The sequence below is a fragment of the Chiloscyllium plagiosum genome, chromosome 26 (genome assembly GCF_004010195.1).
Source record: "Chiloscyllium plagiosum isolate BGI_BamShark_2017 chromosome 26, ASM401019v2, whole genome shotgun sequence".
Taxonomy (NCBI): Eukaryota; Metazoa; Chordata; class Chondrichthyes; order Orectolobiformes; family Hemiscylliidae; genus Chiloscyllium; species Chiloscyllium plagiosum.
In genome coordinates this window covers 7335305-7362726 of record NC_057735.1, presented here as the reverse complement: position 1 = coordinate 7362726, position 27422 = coordinate 7335305, and the positions used below count along the sequence as shown (strand labels likewise).

Genomic DNA, 27422 nt, shown 5'->3' with positions numbered 1-27422 from the left:
TAGAGGGAAGGTTTTAGGAGGAAAGGCTGAGGGACCTGAGGCTGTTTCCGTTGAAGAGGTGATGATTAGAGGTGACTTAATTGAAACATAAGATAATCAGAGGGTTAGATAGGGTGGACAGCGAGAGCCTTTTTCCTCTGATGACTAGCACGAGGGGACACAGCATTAAATTGAGGGGCGATAGATATAGGATAGATGTCAGAGGTAGTTTCTTTACTCAGTAGTAAGGGAGTGGAACAGCCTGCCTGCAACAGTAGTAGACTCATCAACTTTCAGGGCATTTAAATGGTCATTGGATATACATATGGATGAAAATGGAATGGTGTAGGTTAGATGGGCATCAGATTGGTTTTACACATCAGTGCAACATGGAGGGCTGAGGGGCCTTACTGCACTGTAATGTTCTATGTTGAGAGTGTGGTGCTGGTAAAGCACAGCAGGTCAGGCAGCATCAGAGGAGCAGGAGAGTCACTTCTGATGAAGGGCTTTTGCCTGAAACATCAACTCTCCTGCTCCCCAGATGCTGCCTGACCCGCTGTACTTTTCCAGTGCCACACTCTCTAATCTCCTGCATCTGCAGTCCTCATTTTCGCCTGTTTTATGGTCTATGTTCAGTGTCAGAATATGCTGAATTTAAAACTGGAGTTGCAACACCAAAACTCCTAGAAAACAAAATGTAGCAGGACAAGTCATGACCTGTCTGAAACTCTAGACTAGGAGTCAAATTGCAATCTTCTGATCAACATGGAATTTAGAATAAAGCAGTAGGTAACTACATGGATGACCGTAACACCCTCAGAAATAGGAACAGGAATGGGCAGCTATCATGCTTGCTCCAGTCAACAGGATCACAGCTGTTCGGACAGGTCTCATTTATACTTTACTATGTTTTCCATGTAATCTTTGATTCCCCTACTGACCAAAAAAATTCTCTCAGACTTAAATACACACAAGGACTCTGCCTCGACAGCTTCTGTGGCAAGAGTTCCAAAGACACTCAACGCTCAGAAGAAATTCCTCCTTATCTCAGTCTTAAAATGGTTATCCTTCATACTGAGTGTATGACCAGACAAGGTCCTCTGAATAAGATCGCAGACTTAGGCATCACACACCAGGATGCAAAACTCTGAAAGGAACCCACCTAGTGTAGTGGAATTCAAGTGCCAGGTCATTCCAATGCTTGTCATCTGGAGGCACGACAGACTTCAGTGCACAGGGCGAGTGACCGGCCCAGCTGTCGCACAGGTACACAACTCCATACTGGCCACGGCCCAGCTCGCGGCCTAATTTAGGTTTACCTGTGTAAGAGATAAACACCATTACAGCACTGTATTCAGTGTGGATACAGCACCAAAGGAAGGATTAATTGGCCTTTTAGCACAGATTCAATTGAAGATATCAGGGCTAAAAGGATTAAATTATGGCTGCTTGCATAAACTAGGCCTATATTTCTTCAAGTGTCAAAATGAAGATTGATGAATTTTTAAGGGAGTGGGGGAGAGAAAAGGAGAAGATGGAGTCAACATAACATTCATCCATGATTTAACAGAATAAGCTCAAAGGGTTGAATGGCCTACCTTGACCATTTTGAAGTAGGTGCATTAGATCAAGCACATGTTCATTGCTAGTAAGTGCGTTAAACAAGTCAACCCCAAAAGCAAAAGGAGTGTAAACAAATAACCTTACCATGCAACAGCAAATCCCGGAGGGAACGACTTTCCAGTGAAAGGCGGGCCAGGCGGGGTGCATGGTCTTTGCGCACTTTCAACCAAAGATCTTCCGTTTTCTCAAGCCTTCCTGAAAGTCCTGTTTCAAGCTGTGGAGAACAAAAGTTAAATCACACAAGGAATTGAAGGGGAAGCTGATGTATTTGAAGTGATATTAGATAATAATTAGTGAGGAAACTAATAGAATGTGTTAGTGGGAGCATAAGCATAAACATGATATAAGCAGCAATAGGTCATTCGATCCCCTCAAGCCTGCTCCACCATTCAATATGATCATGGCTGATCATAAAGCTCAATATCCTCGTCCTTACCTTGACTCCCCCATGTCCCTTCATCCCTTTAGCTGCAAGAACTATAATGGTTTCCTTCTTGAAAGCACAACGTTTTCACCATAATGTTTTAAACAAAGAAGGGTAAAGAGCATTGCACACAGATGTTCATATGAAGCACAAATACAAGCATGAACTAACAGGGCTGAATAGCCTGCTGCTGTTCTGTGCAACACACTTCAGTGGCTCCTTAGGTTATCGACTTTTGCTTTTTAACCACTTAAAGAAATGGAACAAGAATGTTTACCTTTAACCTTAAGAGTTGAAGGAGAGAGAAAGAGTTTGTGCAACCAGCCCTAAAGTGTTTCACACAGTTAATGACTGGAGTACAAGGATTTAGCACAGCACTTTAAATGCAGCAAGATCCACAAGAACCAATGAACTGAAGACTGTGGTGAAACACCTGGTTGAAGCGAAAGCATCGGTCAGTGGATTCAGCATCCTGTACATGAAAATTGCTCACCAATTAAACATTGAAAAAGCTGAAGTTACTGTTGCTCCCTAAGTTGATTCCTTAACTACCAAGTCCACCCACTCTCCAAGAAAAGTACACCAATTCACAGCACTGGTGCCACATTCGCCTGTGACATGAACTCCTAGTCTTATTGTTACTATCACAGAGGGCTTATTTTGACCCTCAACCTTGCAAGATTTTATGTCTCAGCTCATTGGAAGCTGAGATTTTCATTTGTCTTTGTCAGCCCTGGAACTGACTTCTCCAATGCAATTCTGGTTGGGCCCCAGCATTCTCCACTTAAGGGCATTCATAACTTGTATGCCTGTGTCTCATCTTGCAATTAGTCCAGCTCCCCTAACACCCATGTATTTAGTGACTGTTTCCTGATCAAGCAACACATTTATTGCCAAACTCACCCAAGTTTTCAAGTTCATTGATGGCCTTGTCCCTCGAAAACTCTAACCTACCCTTGCTCCTCAACTGAGGTATTAATGGTCCTGTAATTTCAGTCTCCTCAGTATCATTTAAACAGCGCAGCCATTGACAGCTGTGCAGCATCTAAGCTCTAGAATTTCTGCTCTCCATACACTCACCTCATTTTAACTTCTTTTAAAGCACGAACTAAAATCTTTTCAAATAAAAATTTAGTCACCTGTCCCAATATCTCATGTGGCTCAGTCATATTTTGCTTTAAAATGTGTTCCTATGCAGGACACTTTACTGTTGAAAGCAGCGCACACATAAGCAGTTGCTGTAAAGAAAAGCAGATTAACACCTTCAATACCTCAATACCACCAGATGTTTGTAATAACTTGAAGTACAGGTAACAACAGTCAATTTAAGCTCAGTAAGTTTCACAAACAGCTGTGCAATGGTGACAAATACCTTTACAAAATGAAATTGGTTGAAAATAAATATTGCTGAAAATGTGTTGCTGGAAAAGCGCAGCAGGTCAGGCAGCATCCAAGGAGCAGGAGAAATGACGTTTCGGGCATAAGCCCTTCTTCAGGAATGAAAATAAATATTGGCCAAGATGAAAGCAGAAGCTCTATTGAAATCATGCCTTTAAATCTTATGTCCAGAGAAGATGCAGTTTAACTATTTATTTCAAAAGGGTGACAAATGCAACAACGAAACAAGTGCCACACTGTCAGCAAGAATCTGTGTCCAAGTCTCTGAGATGAAACAAAAGCCAACAAACTTCGGATTCAGAAAGTCAAACAGGTCATAAGAGCTTAAACAAGAGATTCCTCTCTGAGTGTGGAGTGATATTGGCTTTGGATTAAAACCCTGATTGTGAAGCGAATAGGGACTGATAGGCATGTCTCAAGTACAACTGTCATGGAACAAGTGTTGTGCAAGTACTTGAAGAGATTATGTCAACAAGAACAAACCTGTCGCAGAGAGGCAGCAAATGCTTCGTGTGAACTGTTGAGCCGGGTCCGGAACTGACTACATATGCTCTTGGCAAGTTTAGATGCACAGAGACTCTCTATGGCATCCTGTGCAATTTTCCTTTTCCACTCAATGGTAACAGATGGGGGATGTACCCAAGGCATCCTATGAATAATCTGTAGGGAAAGATACAAAATAAATCGATTTCATGACTTTCTTACAAAGAATCTCAAGTTTCAGGACAGAATAACCAGCATGTCAAGAATATTTACAAACATTGTCCAGCTTCACTTGGTCCCATTTTCTCCCTGCCAGGTGCTAACTCTCACTGCAATGCAACTCCATGGTCTCGAGCAGCCCTCAATACATCACCCAGGTTGCAGTCATCACAGATGTGCTTACCAACTGCCAAACTATTTAATTGTGGAGGAGTGTGATGTGGACATTCACATATACACTTCCAACATGGGACACTGGACTGCATTCAGGATTGAGAATCTTAAATGGTTTTCCTCCTAACTCCCTATGACTAAATTAGAATCAATTAAGGCAAATGTATTAGGTGAACTTGCTAATCCCTATCTGGCACCTAAAAACTCAGTGGCATAGACCTCTCCCAGTGTACAGGACATGCATCCGCTAGGTTATTAGTCAAGCACTACCTGATGAATTGACCAAATGCAGATGGACCTCAATGCAACTAAAATTATACTGAATTGCAGCAATGATACACCAAACATCATAAAACTAACTGTACATTCACAATTAGACTCGCGACATTTACTTTGCAATTACTGAAATATTCTGTGTCCAAAAATCCCCACCACCCATTTGTTTGATGGGTCAGGACATGACCTCTTCCCAATCTTCAACAAACATTATACATCAGAGCAACAAGCTCCCAGCTTGTAGATTTTCTTGGACCATGAACAGAGGCCTTAAGTTGACATCAATGCAGCAGAAACCAATTCCATAGAAATTCTCAGGGTAAATCTGCATTACATTTCTTAGCACAAACTAATCTCTAACACATCCAAACTACAGAAATAAAGAGCACACTTTTGCAAACTTAACAAGTGATCCTGGGATCTCTCTTGAAACCCATTCATTTAGGACAGTAATGCTTGCGTGCCAACCAAAGGACAAAATACAGCAAAATATTTAGTATACACACCCTGAAAAAGGGTTCTCCTGATAGATAAATATCGGATATTGACTAAAAATGGACCTGCTGATTGCTTTCTAGTCAGGTGCTGTGTCCATGGGGTGGAGAAAAAAAAACCCACAAATTTTATGAAAATGTCCTACAGATGATTGGAGGGATGACTGTGGATTTGATTCAACATCATCTATATTACTTGAAACTGTGAATCTCTTTTTTATTAATTTTATTGATTTTTCTCCAAAAAAAATCAATTGACAGCTGATCAAGGTGCAATCACAAGCAATAAACAAAAGGTCAACAAAACCCGACCAACCTTCCCATGGCATATACCACCCCCAAAATACAAGGGGAAAAAAAAGTGACACAAACAACCCTAATGCATGAAAACATATACAAAGCACAAAACAATTAACTTTTAAGTTGTGCAAAAGTATGCATGTCTAACTTTTGGTCACAATTCCAGAGTAAGCTTTATGTTGTTTAGATACAAAATGGAAGAGATTGGATTGATTTTTTTTGGAAGAAATGACCGAGAAGATAAATGAGGTCAGAGCTTAGACACTGGATACATGGACTTGAACAAGGCCTTTGATAAGGTTCTGCATGGTAGACTGGTTAGTAAGGTTAGATCACATGGGATCAAGGGAGAGCTAGCCAACTGGATACAAAATTGGTTTGACAGTCGGAGACAAAATGGTATTGGAGGCCTGTGACCAGCAGTGTGCCGTAAGGATTGGTGCTGGGTCCATTGTTTAATATCAAACAATTTGGACGTGAATAGAAGCACAATTAGTAATTTTGTGGCCAACACAAACTTGGCATATAGCAGAAGGTTACTTAAGAGTGTAATAGGATCTTGATCAACTAGGCCAATAGTTTGAAGAATGGAAGATGGGGCTTAATTCAGTTAAATATGCGGTGTTGCATTTTGGTACAACAAACCAAGGCAGAACTTACAGGGTTCATGGTAGGGCCCTGGGGAATGTTAGTGAACAAAGAGCCCCAGTCGTGCAGATGCACAGTTCCTCGAAAGCGGAGTCACAGGTAGACAGGGTGGTGAAGGCCATGTTTGGCATGCTTGCTTTCATCAGACAGAGCACGGTTGGAATGTCACATTATCGCTGTGCATGACCTTGGTAAGGCTACATTGAGTACTGCACACAATTTTGGTTGCCCTGTTCTCATAAGAATGTTATTAAACTGGAAAGGTTACAGAAAAGATTTACCGGAATGTTGCCAGGACTGGAGGCCTTAAGTTATGACAAGTCGTTGGATAGGCTGGCACATTTTCCTCTGTAGCATAGGAGGTTGAGGGGCGATATTCTAGAGATTTTTAAAAATCAGGAGGGGTATAGATAAGGTAATATAGATGATGTTGAATCCCTAAGATAGGGAAGTTCAAAACTAGAGGGTATATTTTCAAGGTGAGAGGTGAAGAAAATTGAAAGGGACATGTGGTAACTTCTTCACAGAGGGTGGTTCATATGTGGAATGAATTGCAGAGAAAGTGGCAGATGCAGGTAGTTACAATATATAAAAGACATTTGGACACAATGAATAGCAAAGGATTAGAAGGATATGGGCCAAACATGGGCAAATTGGACAGGGTCAGTTTAAGATCTCTGGCTGGCATTGACAAGTTGGATGAAGGATCTGTTTCTGTGCTGTACAACTCAATGACAAACCTTATAAAGCAGCACATGATTTCTCCATTCACCATGTCAGGGATCCAGAGTACGACAAGCCAAGGATTTGTGCTAATTTTTCATCAAACAGCTTATTCTCAGTTGCAGCATTACCTAATACTAGATATGATATTTCAGATGGGATATCAAATGCCTTGGAAAGTGTGAAAGAGATTTACTACAAATGATACCCATGGTGAGAGGTTTTAGTTTATGTGGACACAACAGAAGCTTGGATTTTCTCCTTACAAAAAGGGGGGAAAAAAAATTTGTTACTAGTTCAAAAAAGTTGACAAATGAAACATATTGGTTCTTACTATTTTGGCTACTAGAAGCAAAGGTTTGATCAAGCATAGTCACCATGGCTTTTCAGACAGAGGTCATGCTTAACAAATGTGGGTGGAATTTTGAGAGGAAACGGTGGCAAAGCAGCTAATGTAGTTCATATACATTACAACAGGCCTTTTGACAAGGTCCAACATGGGAAACGGATAAAGGTACAAGTTCATGGGATGCAGGCTAACTTGACAAGATGGATCCATAACTACCTTTATGATAGGAGAGACAGAGACGGCAGATCAAAAGCTTGTGCAATTGGAGCCTGATGTGCAGTAGTATACCACAACGATCAGTGCTGGAGGATTGTACTGGAGGATATGCAGATGTTGCCTGGGATGGAGTGTCCGAGTTCCAATGAGAGGCTGGACAAGATCAGGTTGTTTCCTTTGGAGCAGGGAAGGTTGACGAGGGACCTTATAGAAGGTGATTATAAAAAGGGGCACGGACAGTGTGAATAGACAAAACCTGTTCCCCTTATACAATGGGCAGCTAAAATATGAGGTGGTTGAGAGAGTATGAGGGCAAAGTCTTTTCACCCAGAGGGTATTGGGGTCTGGAATGCACTACCCAGGAATCTTCTCAACTCTTGAAAAAGTTCTTGGATGAGTACTTGAACTGTTATAGCATTCAAGGCTGTGGGCCTACTGAGGGAAAGCGGGACTAGTGTCGGTAATAATATATATATTTGGGGGGTAGTAATATATTTTAATTGGTAGAGACTGAGCCAAAGGGCCTCTGCTGCAATGTATGATCCTATGATAAAGAATTCTGTGGTGTGAGATAAAAATTTAAGTAATAGGCAAAAGAAGCCCAGGTGCCATGAGAAAGGTCTTCTAAAACAACAATTATCACAATCTGGAATGCACTGGTTGTAAAGGTTGCGCAAAAAGATTGAAAAGTAGCTTTTGAAAAAAATTGGATAAATACTTGCAGAGATAAAATTGCTACCACAGGCAAGCTGAGCCCAGTGGCCATCTTCTGGAGGGGATGCTAAAATCACGGGATAACGTCTATTTTGAGAGCACCAATTCATGCTCAGGAACCATTGCCAAGCATTCTTGTATCTCCAAGTGGTCATTATTCAAGGCCCAGACAGTATGTGGCAATACTCTTTGATGACAGGGTTTCACAACTCTGACTGCCACCATGTTCACCACAGATAACTGGATGTGAAACAACATAGGTGCTGTGGCAGATTGAACAGCAATTAAACAAAAAGGGAGGCAAGAGACTATATGCACATACATTGCTACACAAGATCAGTTCCTAGAATGCAACCGAGCACATTGCAATGAATGCACCTACTGCAGCATCAAGACATCACATTTTGCTCTCTAAAAATTTGTTTCTATCAGTGTACATAAGAAAAAAGATGAGCCTTTTGATATACCTGACAAGGATAATGTCTAACAATTTGGATATTTCACACTGTTATGATGGAACTTTGAATACCTTCAAACACCTACTCAGCAGTGCCTCAAATTACAATAAGTATTTTTACCTGCTTGATTTGTTCCCAAAGCAGTCGGGACACTGTTGATCCCGAATGGAATGTGACCTCAACATGATACGCAGCATTTAAAATCTAAGAAAAAAAAACATGAATATTTTCTAAGAAACTGAAAATGTACGGTTGCTAGTTTCAATTGAAAGCACAAACATCACATTGCGAACAGGGATACAGCAAGATTAGCTGGCGCTGGAAAAGCAAGGTCAGGCAACATTCAAGGAGCACAAAAATCAACGTTCTGGATGAAGGGCTTATGACCGAAACGTCGATTCACCTGCTCCTTGAGTGCTGCCTGACCGGTTGTGCTTTTCTAGTACCACACTCTCAACTGACCTACAGCATCTACAGTCCTCACTTTCTCCTAGCACGATTAGCTGACTAGGTTTGAAAAAGGGGGCATTGCATTCATGGCTGACAAAGCTCTAATTTGAGTTGTGTCATGTCTGGGTCCACTCTGGACTATCTTGAGTAGTAGGAGGCAAGCTCGATGAACCTCTATGTAGGTTTGCTCACTGAGCAGGAAGGTTTGTTTGCAGACATTCATCACCAGACTAGGTAATATCAGTGAGCCTCTGGTGAAGCACTGGCATTATATCCTACTTTGTGTGTGTCTTGGTCTGTTAAAAGGGTGGGTGGTATCATTTCCGGTTCTTTTTCTAAGAGCATGGTAGATGGGGTGCAAATTGATGTGTTTATCGATGGGATTCCGATGAGAATGACAGGCCTCTGGGAATCCTCAAGTGTGTCTCTGTTTAGCTTATCCTAGGATGGATGTGTTGTCCTAAAGTGATGCCCTTCATCTGTAAGTAAGGATAGTGATAGTGGGTCACGCCTTTTGGTGACTAGTTGGTGTTCACGTATCATGGTGGCTACTTGTCTGCCTGTTTGTCTGATGTAGTCCGGTTACAGTCCTTGCATGGTATTTTGTAAATGACATTAGTTTTGTTGTTTTTTTATATTGGATCCTTTCTGTTCAGTAGTCGCTGTTTAAATGTGTTAGTAGGTTTGTCAGCTACCAGGACGCCAAAGGTCTGAGTATTCTAGAAGTCATTTCAGAGATGTCATTGATGTAAGGTAACGTGGCTAGAGTTTGAGCATCCTGTGTCGGGTTGTTTGGGTTTGTTGTTGAGAAATTGGCGGACTGTTTATTGGGGACCCATTCTTCTTGAATACGCTGTAAAAGGTGTTTTGCATCTGCTGTTCATAGTTCCTTGGTGCTGCAGTGTGTTATGGCTCGTTGAAATAATGTCCTGATGCAGCTTGGTTTGTGGGTGTTGGGATGAACGCTTCTGTGGTTAAATATATGCTGTGTGCGTTCTTATCCTGAAGATGCTGGTTTGAGGTTCTCCATTCAGTGTTTGCTCTACTGTGACATCTAGGAATGGGAGTCTGTAGCCATTCGCCTCCACTTTTGTGGATTTGATGCCCGCAAGGATATTGTTGACTGTGTTATAGGTTTCCTCGAATTTGCTCTGATTAGTGATGACAAAGGTGTCAGCCACATAGCGGACTCAAAGTTTGGGTTGGACAGTTGGGAGACTGCTTGCGTATTTTTACCTATCAATTTCTATGATCCAGAAAGTTTAATTTTGCTGAAGTTGATGGTAGCTGCTTCCCGCTATTGGCATCTGCCAAACCATGACAGTGTCTGTCTGTCTGTCTGCGTAACGCCCACTAAACTACTCAGCGTTATCCAGATCGTAACTCACCACTCAATAATTCCCATCTCTCCTCATGTTCTTGTGCCACAGTTGCTCAATGAAGCAAAACATTTTTTACAGCTAGCTTTCAGACTTATCAACAATGAACTCTCCAGGGCTGTGCTGAGAATTCCATGCATTCAGCCCACAAACTAACCCACACCTGACATACCTGTTTCAGGTGATTGCTGGTGGCATTGTTCATGGCAGAATCCTGGTTGGATTTTTCCAAGCTCTTGAGACAGCGTTCAAGGGTCCCAACAAAACTTTCTCGAAGGTAGTCTACAGAACTGATAAGTTTATTGGCAACAGCCTGATTTAACCGAGAAATAATCAACTCTTGAATCTGTTTGATGCAGCACTTAATGTCCTTATTGCCAACAGTCTCACCATTCTCAGAGATGATTATGTCTGGGGACGTAGGAAGGAAAAGATATAGTAAAAGGTAATTGGCATGAGCCTTGTTCCGCAACATTCAAATCACACATTTTGAGAACATAACAGTTTATTTTGATGCTATCAATTCTATAGTGCATTGATCATAGAACCAGACATTGCAAGGTCTCAACTAATCCACACATGCTCATCATATTATGCAACCTCCTTCAACAAAGTTGAGAAAGCAGAGAGAACATCAAGCAAAGCAAATGTTCAATGACTAAATTTAAAGTCATTAGTGGAACACAGGAGGTTGGACACTGGTGTTGTTCTCAAAAGAGAAACGGGATTTCAAATGTTCGCTGCTTTCTCTCCACAGATGCTGCCACAGCTCGGTTGCTCCAGCAATTTCTATTCTTGTTTCAGTTCTCCAGCATTCACAGCCGTTTTATTGTAAAGTCTGAAATATGGTTGGTTGTACAATACATTAACATATTGCAGTGGAATCTTCAATGTAACATGTTGGAATCCTAGTGTCACATGTTAGATCTCAAATTTCTATTTTATCCCTGGAGAAGAATCCAACTGAACAGTTAAACTCCAAAGCTTACATTCAGCAAATTTAGTGATGACAATAATGAAAAGTACTGACCCTGAAGGTGGTCAGTTTTTAGTGGGTGGCACAGGAATAGAAGGGGTCATTCAGTCTTAAACTTACTCCATCATTGAAATATGTCCCTGGTAGATCTGCATCTTAACTCCATCCACCCATTTAGGCTATTTATCAAATGAACAGAACAGTACAAAGAACAGGATCAAGCCTTTTGGTTCACTAAGACTGTACTAACACAATGCCTTTCTAAATTAAGGACCTTCTGCCTCTACACAGCCTGTACCCCTCTATTCCTTGCCTATTCATCTATCTGTTAAGAAGCAAGTTGGAAACATGGATTAAGAGTTCAACTCAATTAAGTAAATTGGTTTAACTCTAATGTTGCCATTGCATAGGCCAAATAGACAGTTCTGATCAAAGATTCTTAACCAAATTATTAATCCATCTTGACTCAGACTGATGCACAATGATACGAGTTTGTTAAATGATATTCTTTCCTTTAGCTCGACAGCAGAACCAAGGGACACATCTCACAAGATCTTTATTATTTATGACAAAGATGAAAGAAAAATCATGTTCCTTCAAAGGACAATTTGCGACCGGGGGGGGGTTGGGGCTCTGAATATCAGCCGCTCACCATCTTCAAAGCAGAAATTGTGCACTGAGTCCAAAGGTCAAGGTGCGACTATGAGCATCCAGACAAACATCCCATATCAGTGCACAACTGCAGAGGCACAATTACAGCACTTTATCCTCCTGGGTAAAAGCACAGCCCTGATGGTAAGTGCGGTCCACACTCACTGCCATGCAAGCACTGAATATGGCTGTGTATGACTGTCTGCAGAAATACAGTGCTGAAAATGTGTTGCTGCAAAAGCGCAGCAAGTCAGGCAGCATCCAAGGAGCAGAAGAATCGACGTTTCGGGCATGAGCCCTTCTTCAGGAAAGGCTCTGCCCGAAATGTCGATTCTCCTGCTCCTTGGATGCTGCATGACCTGCTGCGCTTTTCCAGCAACACATTTTCAGCTCTGATCTCCAGCATCTGCACTTTCCCCTTGCAGAAATACAGTGGGTGGTTTATGACCTTTACTAAACAGGTTCTTACAGTTCAGCTACATTACTGCAATTTAGAAGCTTGCTTGTCAAGTGACACAATGTTTTTCACAATGAAATCAATAGACCCTGACTTGGCAAACGGTGTCATGCTCATCCTCCATTTGGTTCAATTCCTTCTTTATGCACACAATTTGTCTGATGATTTAAATACCCATCAGCCACAATTATCTTTGAGGGAGTGGCCTACCTTTTCTAAACTTGGCGATAACTAACAGAAACAAAAACATTTTTTCAAATTATCAAGAAATACTCACTAATACTTAAATAGATAGAATTTTTTAAGTGACTGCCTTGATTACAATGTGGAGGTGCCAGTGATGGACTGGGGTGGACACATCAGAAGTCTCAACACCAGGTTACAGTCCAACACATTTATTTGAAATCACAAGCTTTCGGAGTCTGACCTAGCCTTGATTATCACAGACTAGAAACCACCCTATCTGGATTAGTCCAGTGGTGAATCTGCAGAAGTCCAAAAGTCACTTCTGGCTGGATGGTAGGAGAGAGAAATAATATCGCTTGCCAAGTAAAGACGACTCATGGCATCTGGCTAGTTGGAAGCAACAGATCCCCTTTTGCTAATAAAAGCCTAGAATTATATAGTCCATGGGGCCATCATTACTGTACTAGCTCCTGAAACAGCAACTCAGTCTCTGTAACCCTCCAAAGTTCACCCACTTAAATATATATCCAGCTCTCTTGAAGCCTCATATGGAATCTGCCTCCACCACACACTCAGGCAGGGAATTCCAAATCCTAAGAACTCTGACTAAAGTTACTCAACTCACTCAGAGCCCTCTTGCTGACAATCTTGAAATTGTGACCCCCAATCACTGATATACCAACAAGCAGAAATGCAAGATCCTACTTTACGCTGTCAAAATTGTTAGTCATTTTGAGCACCTCGATAAGGTCACCTTTTCTTCATCTCTGCACCAAACAGAGTAAGCCCAATTTCTCCAATTTTCCCTTGTATCTAAAATCCCTCATGACTTGTATTGCTTCAGTAAATTTCCTTTGAATTCTCCCTAGGCCTTTAACATACTTACTTAAATAAGGTGCCTAGAATTGAACACAACACTAATACTGCTCTGACCAATGATTTGGAGAGGTGCATCATTATATCTTTACTTTTAATCTCAACACCTCTATTTATAAAGCCAAATATCATTTAAGCCTTCTTAACCGTTTCAACTTGCCTGGTCACCTTCAGAGAATCGTACACGTGAACCCAGAGGTCCTTCCGCTCCAGTACTCCTCTCAAAATTGTACCATTGAGCCTGTATTGTCTGTATTTATTCACTATTAGTATCATCCACAAATTTAGAGATTCTGCGCTCAACACCAATCTACAAATTGTAGATATCAATGCAGAAAAAGCAAGGGTCTAAACACTCATGCTAGAGGAACACCACGCTCAACTTATTTCCAACCTGAGAAATGCCAATCTATACATAACCTCGGTTTCTTATCTTTTAGCCAATTTCTAATTCTTTCAGCCAAGGACCCATCAATCCCAAACATTTCTAATTTGCTAATCAACCGGTCATGGGTCACATTTCAAACACACAAAATCCCAATATATATCAACAGTACTGGCCTCATCTCCACAGTACCTGCTTCATCTCAAAGAACTCAAATAAATTCAGTCATGACCTGCCCTAGACAAAGCCATCTTGTCTGTCTGGTATTAATTCAAAAACCAATATAAACTGAAAAGATACAACTTTAGAGCCTCCAGTTTTCCCCAGTGATCAGGTCCTCCAGCCCCCTGGGAATAATCCTGTGTTCAGGGGCCTGGTAAATCTCTGTAAAAGGGCTGTGCAATTTGCTCCCTTAAACCATCTCAGCATTCTAGGATGCATCCCATCCAAGCCTTGTGACTTTGTACCTGTAGTGCTGCCAACCTTTTTAGCATCTTTTATCTATATTGCTCAGTTATTCAACATCAAAACTTGACCATTGTCACCATTTTGTAACTTGGGTAAAAGCAGAAGCAATGTACTCGCTCAGTGCCTTTGCTGTTTCCTTCGATTCGGACAGCAGCTGAGCCTACTTGTTCCTTATGGGCCCGACACCATCCTTCACTCCTCTTATTAGTAAAAGATTCTTCAAATATATTACTGTTTGTTTTAATGCAACCTGCCATCCTTTACTCACGCTTCCCTTTAGCCTTCACTATCCCAGCATTATCGAGATACTCTTCCTGATTTCTATCATTATTCCAGTATATGTCATACATTCCCTTATTTTCTCATCAATATCCTTAGCCATCCAGGAAACACTTTTTGGAGACCCATAATTTATTTGACATGCTAAGTACCTTGCTTGCACTCTGAATCTCTTTTGAAAGTCTCCCATTTTCATCTGCTGTTTTATCCATCAAAATGCAGATCCAATAAACACACTCCACTTGAACTCTTCAATCCCCAAAAATCTGTCCTTCTCCAGTCTGGAATGTTAATCACAGACTGATTTTTTTTATTCCTCTCCAATTTAACACTGAACCATATTATATTTTATGATGGCTATTCCCCAAATGACCCCCACTCTGACACTCTATTTGGCCTGCCTCATTTCCTAAGACCAGATCCAGTACAACTCCCTTTCTATCCTTCTCCATAAGGTTCTCCTGCATACATTGCAGGAACTTTTACCCTTCCACGCCACACACACTGGTGCCTCCCCACCCCGGGATAACTGAAATCGCCAAATATCACAAAGCAATTGGTCCTGCAGATTCCCATCATCTGCCTACAAATGCTCTCTTCTGCTTCCTGCCTACTATTTGGTAGTGAATAATACATACCCAAAGAGGACATTGCTCCCTTCCTATTTCTCATGTCCAATCACAGATTCTAATTTAGAAACTGCTAATATGAACAGGGGTTAAAAACACAAATTTGGGACTATGGTAAAAAACCTTTGCATTACATAATGAGTCCAATATAATTGGTCATCTGACAACCAGATGATGGTGCTGGCTTAAAACAATGATTAAAATTAAACTCTTAATTCCACAGAGTTTGATATTTCTGAGGTGAAAAAGTATTATCTGGAGTGATGGGGAAAGGCTTGATCATACCAAAAATAGTTAGGGTCTGGAATGTACTTGAACCAGAGATGGAGGTAGGTTCAATCAAGGCAGAGGATTACAATTATTTGAAAAGAATGTGCTGGTGTTATTGGGAAAAGGCAGCAAAATCTATTAAACAAAATGCTCATTTGGAGGTCTGGCTATGATTGGGTCAACAGTCTCCTTCAGTAATAAAGGTGTCGAAACCACTTTGAGGTTCTTGTCTGGAGGCAGATAATACGGAGTTAATACCTCAAGTGATATTATTTGTATATCAGGGAGCCCATTAGCACACTGATGTTTTTTTTCATTGTCTGGGAAAAGAAACAAAGCATAGCTGGAATCAGAAATTTGGAGTGTTCTCATATAGCACAACAGTTCCTACCAGGAACAACAACAGTTGGCAGTTCTTCAGCTAATTTCACGACTCAAAGACCGTCAAAGTCAATTGAGTATTTTTGTTATGCAGTCACCGTTGTACTGTGGGAAACACAGCAAGTCCCCAAAAACAATGAGATCATTATTCAATACCTTGCTGACATGAGTTACTGTAATTCCAAAATACCAGAACAAAATACTCTTTCATGGATCTCTCTTTTAAAAAACAAGTGATAATGATCTAAGGATAAGTATTGGTCAGGGCACCAGGTGAATTTGTTGGATGCAGATAAAACCTGTGGACAACCAAAGCAACACCTATTGTTCAGCCACCGTCAGAGCGCATAGGTGCTTACACTTCCCTGGTCAAGCACTGCAGACAATTCAGGCCTGTTCGAGAAGTAATGCTAACAGCTAAGGCAGCTCTTTTGGTTTCTGTGGCAAAATGAACAAGACCTGCAGCCAGCACAAGGCACAGGGCTGGCATATTCCCAAGATGCTGGGCCTAGGCAACTTTGTCAGCCACATGCCTAATCAATGCACCTTGCTGATTGCTCAACCAAAGAACAAATGTGAAATCTCTCAGGAAGGATTGTAGGTTCAGGGAAGCTTTATTATTCAAAGTTATTGAAAGTCCTATTTTTGACCAAATTAGGTTGGTGACATTCAGCGAAATAAAAAATCATTAGCTTCTAACCCAAGTTAGAATGTGCAAAGTCATTTGAAACATTAAACAATTTCATGAGCCTCTGCCAAAACACTGAGCAACTGCAGCGTGATAAACACCAAGCTTCTGCATGTTAAACTATCTATTCTATTGCTTCAGGATTGCAACATTTTATGAGCAGATATCCAGCAGGCCAATGTTCCTTCTTGGCAAAAGTGAGGACTGCAGATGCTGGAAATCAGTCTCCTCACCCATAGTTTGAAGGGAATCAACTGGTAACGTCTCATCTGAAGGCTATCACTTTTACCTGTGAACTGCAGTGAACTTGTTACTGAAGGGATTCATTGAACAAAATCCTTCAAATGTTTCAACATTTAAAATTATTACATGCCCTTTCTCCACTACTTTTAAGACCCTCCTTTAATGTGAACTTTTATACAAGGACTTAGCAACCTACCCTCATTTTTGTGGTTCAGTGTCAAATTTAAAGTATCTGTAGATATATTATGTTCAAAGCATTATATAGTTCTGCCAGAGGAAGTGGCGGAGGCTGGCACAATTGCAACATTTAAGAGGCATCAAGACGGGTATATGAATAGGAAGGGTTTAGAGGGATATGGGCCAAGTGCTGGCAAATGGGACTAGATTAGGTCGGGCTATCTAGTTGGCACAGACAAGTTGGACCGAAGGGTCTGTTTCCATGCTGTACATCTCTATGATGATATGAAGACAAACTGTTGTTAATTCTTGCAGCTCCAGTAATTTTAGAGCTCATGCAATGATGACTTTAACCACAAGGTGGCAATCTGTCCATACATTGGAGTGAAATCTCGATACAGGAACATTGGAAAAATATTGCGCACTATTGTTCTAACTTGTTATTTGCTCCAAAGTCTAATGTAAAGACTTTAGCATCCATTTGTTCACTACTGAAACAATTAGAATGGATTCCAATTTATTTGCAAGTTTCAGCACTGCCATATCACAAACACTGAGGATAAGGGTCCATTAATCCTTTTTAATGATATCTCAGAAAAATTATTGATTGGACACTAGGTTTGAAAACTCCCAAATTTTTTTTGGTTCTAAAGGAGTTTCTCAATACTTTTTCAATAATTGCATATTCTCCAGAGTGGATACAATTAACCTGTTGCAATGAGTTTATGTAATCTTACATTGCCAAAGCACTGAGGTCACTTCCATTTCACATACTTGGCCCCTTTCAGACAATTAAATGCAAACTGAGTCAGTGGTACACTGCTATGGAGAGACACCCACAGTACTGTTCGAGTAGCATTTTGACTCAGCAGTCATCAAATATTGATGCTGTTCCAAATCAGGATGTCGCGCATCTTGGAGGGGATCTTGTACATGGTGGTTCGCACATAGCTGATGCCCTTGGTAGAATTTCCGCTATGCATCTTGTAAACAGTACATACTGCTGCTACGCAGAGTCATTAATGGAGGGAATGAATGTTCAAGGCAATTGATGTGGTGCCAATCAAATGGGCTGCTTTTTTCTGGATGGTGACAAGCTTCCTCAGTCTTGTTAGAGGTTTGTTGGAGATGCTTCCATTATACTCCTGACTTATGCCCTGTGAATGGTAGACAGGCTCTGGGAAGTCAGGTGGTCAGTTACTTGCTGCAGAAGTAACTTCTAACTTCTGACTTGCTCTTGTCATCACAGCTTTATACAATTGGCCCAATTTAATTGCTGGTCAATGCTAACTCCCCAAATATTAATTGTGTGGGATCCAGTGATGGTAATGCCACTGAACTGATGGTTTCTATTTGCATGAAGTCCCATGATAAAAATCCCCTCAAACCACAATGTCCACATAGTCCAATGTTTGCCAGATTGCCCTAAATATAAATGTTCCCAACCACGTCCATTTGCAGAAAGACCTGGATGATGTCTAGGTTTGAGCTGATAAATGGCAAGTAATATTTGTACAACAGAACGGCAGGCATGAACGATCTGTAAGGAGAAAATCCAGCCATTGCCCCTTGAATTTTCTGCTGGACTTTCTCCTTACAGATCGTTCATTTTTATAAATGACTTGGAGGAGGGGTTAGAAGGTTGGGTGAGCAAGTTTGCGGATGATACGAAAGTCGGAGTTATCCATTGTTCCTGACTCTTACTAGCCTTACCCTTTCCTCTAAGTCAGACATATAAGGTAACGCCTCTGAACTCTTATTATCTCACTTTTGAAAGCCTCCCACTTACCAGCCATTCTTTTACCTGCGAAAGACTATTTGTGTCGTGCCTTCAAAATTTGCCTTAATCCAATTAAGAAATTTAATTTTTATATAAGGCCTATCCTTTTCCATAACTATTTTAAAACTAATAGAATTATGATTATTAGTCCCAAAGAGCTTCCCCAATAACACTCCAATCTGCCTTATTTCTCAAGAGGTCAGGTTTACTCCTTGCCTAGTATGACGTCTTCATCTTGATAAAGAAAACTTTCTTGAACACATTTAACAAGTTCCTCACGTATGGAGTCAGCTATTATGAGGGGGCATAGCTTTAAATTAAGGGGTGGTCGGTATAGGACAGATGTTAGGGGTAGATTCTTTACTCAGCGTGTCGTGAGTTCATGGAATGCCCTGCCAGTAGCAGTGGTGGACTCTCCCTCATTATGGGCATTTAAGCGGGCATTGGATAGGCATATGGAGGATAGTGGGCTAGTGTAGGTTAGGTGGGCTTGGATCGGCGCAACATCGAGGGCCGAAGGGCCTGTACTGCGCTGTATTCTTCTATGTTCTATGCGGACATTGTGGTTTGAGGGGATTTTTATCATGGGACTTCTTGGAAATTGAAACCAACAGTTCAATGTGCTGTAGGTCACCTGCTATTTTGACTCAAAAAACAGGTATCCCCTCTAATTACTGGGAAAGCCAAGCTTAACATAACTGGAGACCTCTATGCTAATTGTTGCCTAGCAACCCTCTGATCTTAGAATTCTGTTCTACAGACCTTGCATCAGTGTATGCACTGAAGGTGCAGCCTCTCTCCCAAAATCCTGTTTCTTAAAATGTCATCTCTGGGCGCTTGATTTAAATATTCACATTTAGAAACACAATCCACCTGATAAAACCTGAAGTAGTGGACTGTGACTAAATCACTACAATTTGCTCGCAAGTTAATTGGATTCAGAATTTGGTATTTATTAATTCACAGCTGTTAGCAATTAAGCTTCATAGTCAAGGTGATCACAGAGTGGTTTTGTCACTGAACTACTAATCCAGAGTCCCAGTCGAATGCAATGGACACAGGGATTCAAATCTGGTTAGGGAGGCTGATGGAATTTTAAACTATTCACAACATAAGAGTTGAAACTTGTCTTAGTAAAGTATGGATACCGAACTGGCTCAATGGTAGAAGACAGAGGGTGGTGGTGGACGGTTGCTTTTCAGTCTGGAGGCCTGTGACCAGCGGAGTGCCACAAGGATCGGTGCTGGCTCAACTACTTTGTCATTTATGTAAATGATTTGGATATGAACATTAGATTTGTGGTTAGTAAGTGGGCAGATTATACCAAAATTAGAGGTGTATTGGATAGCAAAAGTGGTTACGTTAGATTACAATGGGACCTTGATCAGATGGGCTAACAGGCTGAGGAGTGGCAGGTGGAGTTTAAATTAGATACATGCGAGGTGCTGCATTTTGGAAAAGCAAATCAAAGCAGGACTTTATACACTTAAATGGTAAGGTCCTGGGGAGTGTTGCTGAACAAAGACCTTGGTATGCAGGTTCATAGTTCCTTGAAAGTACAGTCTCAGATAGAAAGGATAGTGAAGGGGGCTTTTGGTGTGCTTTCCTTTATTGGTCAAAGCATTGAGTACAGGAGTTGGGAGGTCATGTGGTGGCTATACAGGACATGGGTTAGGCCACTGTTGGAATATACTGCAATTCTGGTCTCCTTCCTATCAGAAAGATGTTGTGAAACTTAAAAGGTTAAGAAGGGTGTTGCCAGGGTTGCTGGGTTTGAGCTTTAGGCAGATGCTGAATAGGCTGGTGTTATTTTCCCTGAGCGTTGGAGGCTGAGGGGTGACCTTATAGAGGTTTATAAAATCATGAGGGGCATGGAGAGGATAAATAGACAAGGTATTTTCCCTCTGGTGGGGGAGTCTAGAACTAGAGGACATAGGTTTACGGTGAGAGGGCAAAGGTATGAAAGAGACCTAAGGGGCAACTTTTTCACACAGAGGGTGGTGCGTGTATGGAATGAGCTGCCAGAGGAAGGAAGCTGGTACAATTAAATCATTTAAAAGGCATCTGGATGGGTATTGAATAGGAAGGGTTTGGAGGGATATGAGCCAAGTGCTGGCAAATGGGGCTAGTTTAGGTTAGGATATCTGGTTGGCATGGACGAGTTGGACCGAAGGGTCTGTTTCTGTGCTGTACATGTCTATGACTCTAATATGGGTGGCTTTGTGATGTAGTGCAACAAAGCTTCTGGCAGACAAATAGTAGACGTAGAGTTCACAATTCTGAGAGGCCTGCTTCCAACTCCATCTTTACGTGGCCCTCTTCTGGTACAGTGGTAGTATTCCTACCCCTGCACCAGAGTGCTCAGGTTCAAGTACCACATGCTCCAGAGGTGCACAATAACATCTAACAGGTTGATTGGAAAAATAGTCTACTCTAAATTAAAAAAAACACAGGAAACATAAGACATGAGAAAGCATTCCAAAGAGGTGTAGGTTAAATTTGCTAAATTGCTGTGTAGTGTCCAGGATGTGCGAGCTATGGGAAATGTGGGGTTATGGATTAGGGTGGGAGGTGGGATGCTCAGAGGGTTGGTGCACATTCAAAAAAGGGGTGAAAGGCTTCTTTCTGCACTATAGGAGAGATGTTTAAGGGGTTAATTTTCTCTGCTGACCTGGAAGAAATTGGATGCCCCATGAGTAGAGTGGTAGGTCTGTCTTACAGGTAGAATGTCAGGAATTTACATTCCCATCCTTCACCCTTCAGAAGAATTTGCATGGCCATTTCCTAGTTATTCAGAGAAAATTTACATCATCCCCTATTCAGAATCAACGAAAACATTGCAGTTAAAATTCTGACCACACCCTATAGTTACAAAAAAAAATACAATTTACAACAGATCTGGCCATTAAGGGATGATTTACATTACATTGTTTCTGGAGATGATCAGGTGACTAAATGGTGTGTCTTGAGTAGGGGAATGGCTAGGGGCTGTCTTGTGGGCATTACTGACTGTAATGTGAAACTCTTATACTGTATAAAAGGAAGGACTGTTTGTTTGTTCACAGTATCTTCCTTAACATGCCCTGCAAGTATTGCAAAGAGTGTTAAGTGATCCTCCAGAAAACTTGTACTTGCTGAAATAAATTGTGGTCGGTGTTTTGCAGTTGCACCAAGTGCATAAGAATCTCAAGAAAAAGAACCTAACGTAGGGATTCTATTCTTTCCTTCTACACCATTGGCCCACAGTGATTTTTATTCCCTGCTGCCTTTTTTCCAAATGTCTTCTTTGCAAAGATTGATTTGTTTTTTTTATTGTGGGGGTAAGCAGGATGAAGGTGATAGATATGATCTGACAATAAAACTTTGATGTTGAGCAGTTTGCCACTTACTTTCAGAATATCTTGTGTATACTAAATGGATTATTTTGAGGTAATAAAGGAAGCCTGGTAGATACTGCTTTTAGTTTTGGTGATAGCACTGAAGACAAGCAATTGCTCACTTCTCGGACTGAACATATTTACCCCAAATGAGGAGTGTGGTGGTGAAGTGAGCCTTAAATGACAGGACATCCTTCCAGTCACAGACACAACATCCTCACTTCTGATGTTATGATGGAGGGAAGGTTAGTGATGAAAGAGCTGAAGATGGTTGGGACTAGGACTCTATCCTGAGGGACTCCTGCAGTGATATCCTGGAGCCAAGGTGATTGTTGCAGCTCAAATCACAGACATCGTTTGTACTAAGTATGATTCCAACCAGCTCAAAGATTTTCCATTCCCCACTTACCCATGGCTCCTTGATACCACACTGTCAAAGGCAGTCCAGTTGAACCAGGATTAATCCCAGACTTTGTGGTAGAGTGTCATTCCAGTCCATTGGGTTACAGATTGTAATCAAATATGATTCTGCCACTGATGAGCCACAACATCACAGATGTCCAATCTTAATTTGCTAGAGCTGTTCTAAATTTATTCCATTCAGCACAATGGTAGTACCATATGAAAAGATGGACGGCATCTTGGAAGTGAAGACAGGGTGTTACATCCATAGTGACTGTGCAATCATTCCTACTGGTAATATCACAATAAATGCATCTGCCAGAGATTTGAGAAGACAATGCAGATGTTCCCACAGTACGATTCAAACTCAAAATTTATTCTGGTGCCTTGCCTCATATTATGCCTCAACCAAACACAAACAGCTCAAAAGCCATTTACTTCATTACTATTAATGGGAGATTGAAAATTCAGCTGGTTTGCAGATAGCAATGAGATTTATTTGCTTTAAAGCACGAACATCCTAAGACTTAAAAAGACAAGATTCTGAAGCAGCTGGAGAAAGGAAACAATTCACTTTTGTCACCAAAACGGTTAGGCTTCAAGGGGAGTCTTCAGTCATAAAAACATAAGCAAAAATGATACACACTTAGAGCAGTGTTTTACTGCAATACTCTCGCACCCTGAAGAATGTGTCTCTGAAAATCTCTGACCAGTTTTCCACACTCTGCCATTCCTTCTCTCAAGAGAAGATGTCATTCCTTGAACTATTCAACACCACTTCCTGAACACTTTGCAGGACTCTTGCCTCATCTGACCAATCTATCCTTCCTTAGGCTACACTTTCATTGCTTTGTACTGTACGCTGCCATGAAAACTCGTTTATAGCAACAGGAGGCAGTAACAAGAGCAAAGTACGAAGTTAAAGATCTATACTGTCATCATTACTGTCTCTTGGTCGTGGTGGGATGAGGAGACTGATTTTTAGTTAATTGTATTCTTACACACGATAACCGAACCGTGAGTTATATCTACACAGAATCACCTGGAACAAAAAAAAATCAATTTTATAGAGAGAAGCCAACACTGGCAACACCCAGCCTTCAAAGAATGTTCAATAGTCAGTGTCTATAATAGCAGCAGGAAAGATCTCACATGGAATTATTTGTTGGACAGTTAAGTCAAACACCACGACATAGATCATAAGAAAGAAGAGTAGGCCATTTGGACCCTTGAATCTGCCTCTGCCAAATAGCCAGGTCATGGCAATTGTGGTATAAACTTCAGTTACCTGCCAACCATCAAGCACTTTTTTGGCATGCTTTCAGATAGTACAGTTTGTTTATATGCTAAATAGCCCATGTCAAATTACAGTACAACTGCTCCAAAGAGCTCTTGTAGTGCAATGGCAGTGTCTCCATCACTGGATTAGGAGGCCCAGGTTCAATCCCACCTGCTCCAGGTGGGTAATAACATCTCTAGCAGGTTAATTGATAACATATCAATGAATCTGATGTGTTATTTGGCCGGTATAGAATCAAACAGGACAGGTGTGTCACTGTACCTCAAATGGAACTGTTTGAAGTGAATTACCCATTCCGACTCAGACAGGAACAATCCCTTAACCAAGCCATTACCCCCTTCCTTACCAAGGACAGACTGTTGAGAATTTACATTGCAATCGATAATTCCTACCTTCCCAAACAAAGTGGCCACCATTGGGGAAAAGAACATGCAATATTAAATAATAACCTCCATTTTATCACAAAGAAAGCACACTGGAAAACAGTTTCTGTTCAATGACAAAAATGACCTCTCGCTGGCTTCTGAAAACCATGGCACAGCTATCATCTTTTCTGCAGAGTGCTCCTTTAAGTTAATTTTTCATTATTGTAACAATACCATTTGCTTTTGTCTCCAACTGTTACAAGCTCCTGACTTCTCATAGTAAGACTACTCCTACTCGTGACCACCCTAATCCAATCCTACCTTACCTTCCTAACTCCTGGAATAAGCCAGTAGCAGCAGGAATCAAAGCCCCAAATATGCTAATTTTTATTATAAATTTGATGTGCCCTGCTGCCCAAATGGACAGAAGTGCAATGATAAAAGTTAGCTTCCTGCTACATTTAAACCACAGTAGAATAACAACACTATAACCTCACCTTTGAACTGCAAGTTTGCGGCCTCTTCTAAGAGCTCCTCTTTCATGCTGCTGAGTGTGTCAACGATCATGTCTCTCATTTCCTCCTGTTTCCTGTTAGCTATGTTCATCAGTGACTGGAATAACTCATTCTCTTTGTCCCTTGTGTACTCCAGTCTCTTGGGAGTGATCTGCAAGTCTCTCTGCATGTCGAAGGCCTGGTTGATGAAAATGTCCAAACAGCGACAGTGAACACCGTTGAGCACAGTTGCTGCATCCACAAGGTGCATCTGTACCACTTGCTTAGCAAAGACACCAAGCTGCCGAAACTTCTCAAAGTGTTCCACCAACATGCTTTGAGCTTTGCTGCTGTTGAATTGCCCACCCATGCTGGGACTCAGGAAGTCCAACTTGGCTAGCTGACGGTAAAGATAGCTCTTTTCCTTTTCAGACTTGGAGTTTTTCACCAGTATGTCCTTGTCTGGACCAGAGGGAGAGTCTGGGTGGAAAACGTTCAGGAGCTTTGGTACCTTTATGAAGAAAGCAGGCAAGGAATGTTCCCTCATCTCCTGCAGTTCACTTTCTTCTGAATCAGTCAAACGGTCCTCACTGATGGCATAGACAATAATTGGAAGGGAATGTCGCCAACACTCATCAAGCTTGCCCACCTCAGCTCCAATTTCATGGCATGGAAGGACAAGAATATCCATTTCCTGGAACAGATCGAGAATGGTTAGAAACAAAAGCAAGCCCATGCTGTGACTCCTTGCTAATCTCACCTCAATCAAGAGATCGTTATCTCAAACCTGCTCTAGTGACTAGAGAACACACAAATCAAATCAGATAGCTTTGAACAGCTTTCAGGGAAGCCATGCCAGAGATATTGTCTTTTGAATATTGAACAAAGAGCTTAATCTCACCATGCTGGATGCTGGATCTCCCATGGCACTACTCAAAGACAAGTGGCAATGTTTTTCATTTGTCCTGACCAAATTGGACCCACACAACCCAAGAAAAGGATCTGGTCGTTATTATATATTGCTTGTAAGAGCATGGTGTGTATACAAGTGGCTCTCATTTCTTACTGTGCATCCTGTAAATCAGATATCCATAGTAATGAAAAGTTTGGAAAAATATCAGTTTGTTTTTATTTTCCTTTTCAGGAACAGTATTGTTCTGGCATCTATCAAATGCTTACTAAGCATGTTTATGCAAGTCTTGGCTTGGAAGCACTGAGAACATGTTGCCAGGATTCGGCATGGCTAATAGAAAGCTAGGGGCAGGTACAACCAATAGAGGAGGAATTAGAAGAAAGTGCATATTGTAACGGAGCAGACAGTGGGGTCTAAAACAGGGACACAAGTTTTGCACGGCTAACAACCCAAGATGGCATCTGGGGATTGATGAAGTGAAGGTAATGAGTACAGGGTACAGCTATGGAGAACAGCAGTCTCATTGATCAACATGGAATGGACAAAACTTTGGTTCGTCAGGCAGGCAGTTGAAGAGTTTGATACCGAGACCAGATCAACCCATTACTGAACAAACGACTGTTTATGGCATGAGGCTGTGCTACATGACTGCTGCCTTTGCATACACAACATATAGCTAACTATTGCACTGCATGTTCAGTGCTTTGGGACTGGAGATGCTACGTAAATGCAGCGCTTCTGACAGCCTCACCCATGACTCAATTTCCACCTTTCCCCATGTCAAGATTAAAGTAGAGAATCTGCATTAATACAGCAGCTGCAGAATACAATTAAAACTTCCATAGACCATGCACAGAAGCATAGCAAGTCAAAAATTAAATGAAAAAGCCTAAAATAAGACATGGTGAAGAAATACTCTACTACCCATCACAGCCTAAAAAAATCATCAGAATATGTCAAAAGGAACAACTGAAACAATTTTACAAAAAGTTCTGTATCCCAAGCAGAAGAGAGTATTTTATCTCACTCAGTAATATTTAGGAGCCACAGGAAGCAAATTCAAGAGTAATCTCAATTTAGGATTAACCACTGGGTCTCTCATTCTTTGCTGTTATTCCACTGATTATGCATAAGATTTTGACCTGATGTGGGGTGTAGCATGGGAGCATGAGCAGACATCTTTACTATGGTAGGACAATTATTCAATGCAAGAGCAAATTACTGCAGATGCTGGAATCTAATGAAAACAAAACACTGGAAATCACAGCTCTGATGAACAGTCATCTAGTTTTGAGAAGTTAGCTTGCTCTCTTGGCATGGATGCTGCCTGAACCACCGATTTCCAGTATTGTGTATTCCACCATTCAATGTACGTGGTTCAGATTGGATTTCGCAAATTTGGTCGTGCCACTTGGTGAAATGAGGAAACAGCTGCCTATTGTTAGTTATTTTGAGCATCACGTTTGCAATGTACTGTGGCACGAATGAGCAGGGAGAACCCACAAAAGGGGAACAAAGAATTAGGATCTCAGAAGCTCTGATTTCTCGACACCCAACTTTCTCCTTCACTCACGACAGCTCAGACTCTTGCTTGACTTGAAATATCTTCTGGCCAAAAACAGTATTCTTCCCATAATGGACAGAGAACTCAAGTGCCAACTGGGTGACTGTGGCTTGCTGAGTGGATATATTTAAAACCTACTGACAGAATGTCAAAGCCACTGGCAAAGGAGGTGATGGCATAGTGGTAATGTAATCCAGAGCCACATGTTGATGTTCTGAGGACATGGCTGAAAATGTGTTGCTGGAAAAGCGCAG

General features: G+C 41.3%; 1 protein-coding gene across 3 annotated transcripts in view; it reads right to left on the bottom strand.

The window, feature by feature from the left end:
- The window catches only part of dstyk (dual serine/threonine and tyrosine protein kinase), a 129869-nt gene that overhangs the window by 33070 nt on the left and 69377 nt on the right, over positions 1-27422 (bottom strand). For all 3 annotated transcript variants that reach the window (XM_043716404.1, XM_043716403.1, XM_043716405.1), the window contains exons 3-8: positions 24695-25385; positions 10480-10718; positions 8599-8682; positions 3908-4084; positions 1687-1816; positions 1142-1298 (exon numbers count right to left, since the gene is read on the bottom strand). In XM_043716404.1, the coding sequence (XP_043572339.1) occupies positions 1142-1298; positions 1687-1816; positions 3908-4084; positions 8599-8682; positions 10480-10718; positions 24695-25385 (1478 nt within the window). The remainder of the gene's footprint in view (positions 1-1141; positions 1299-1686; positions 1817-3907; positions 4085-8598; positions 8683-10479; positions 10719-24694; positions 25386-27422) is intronic.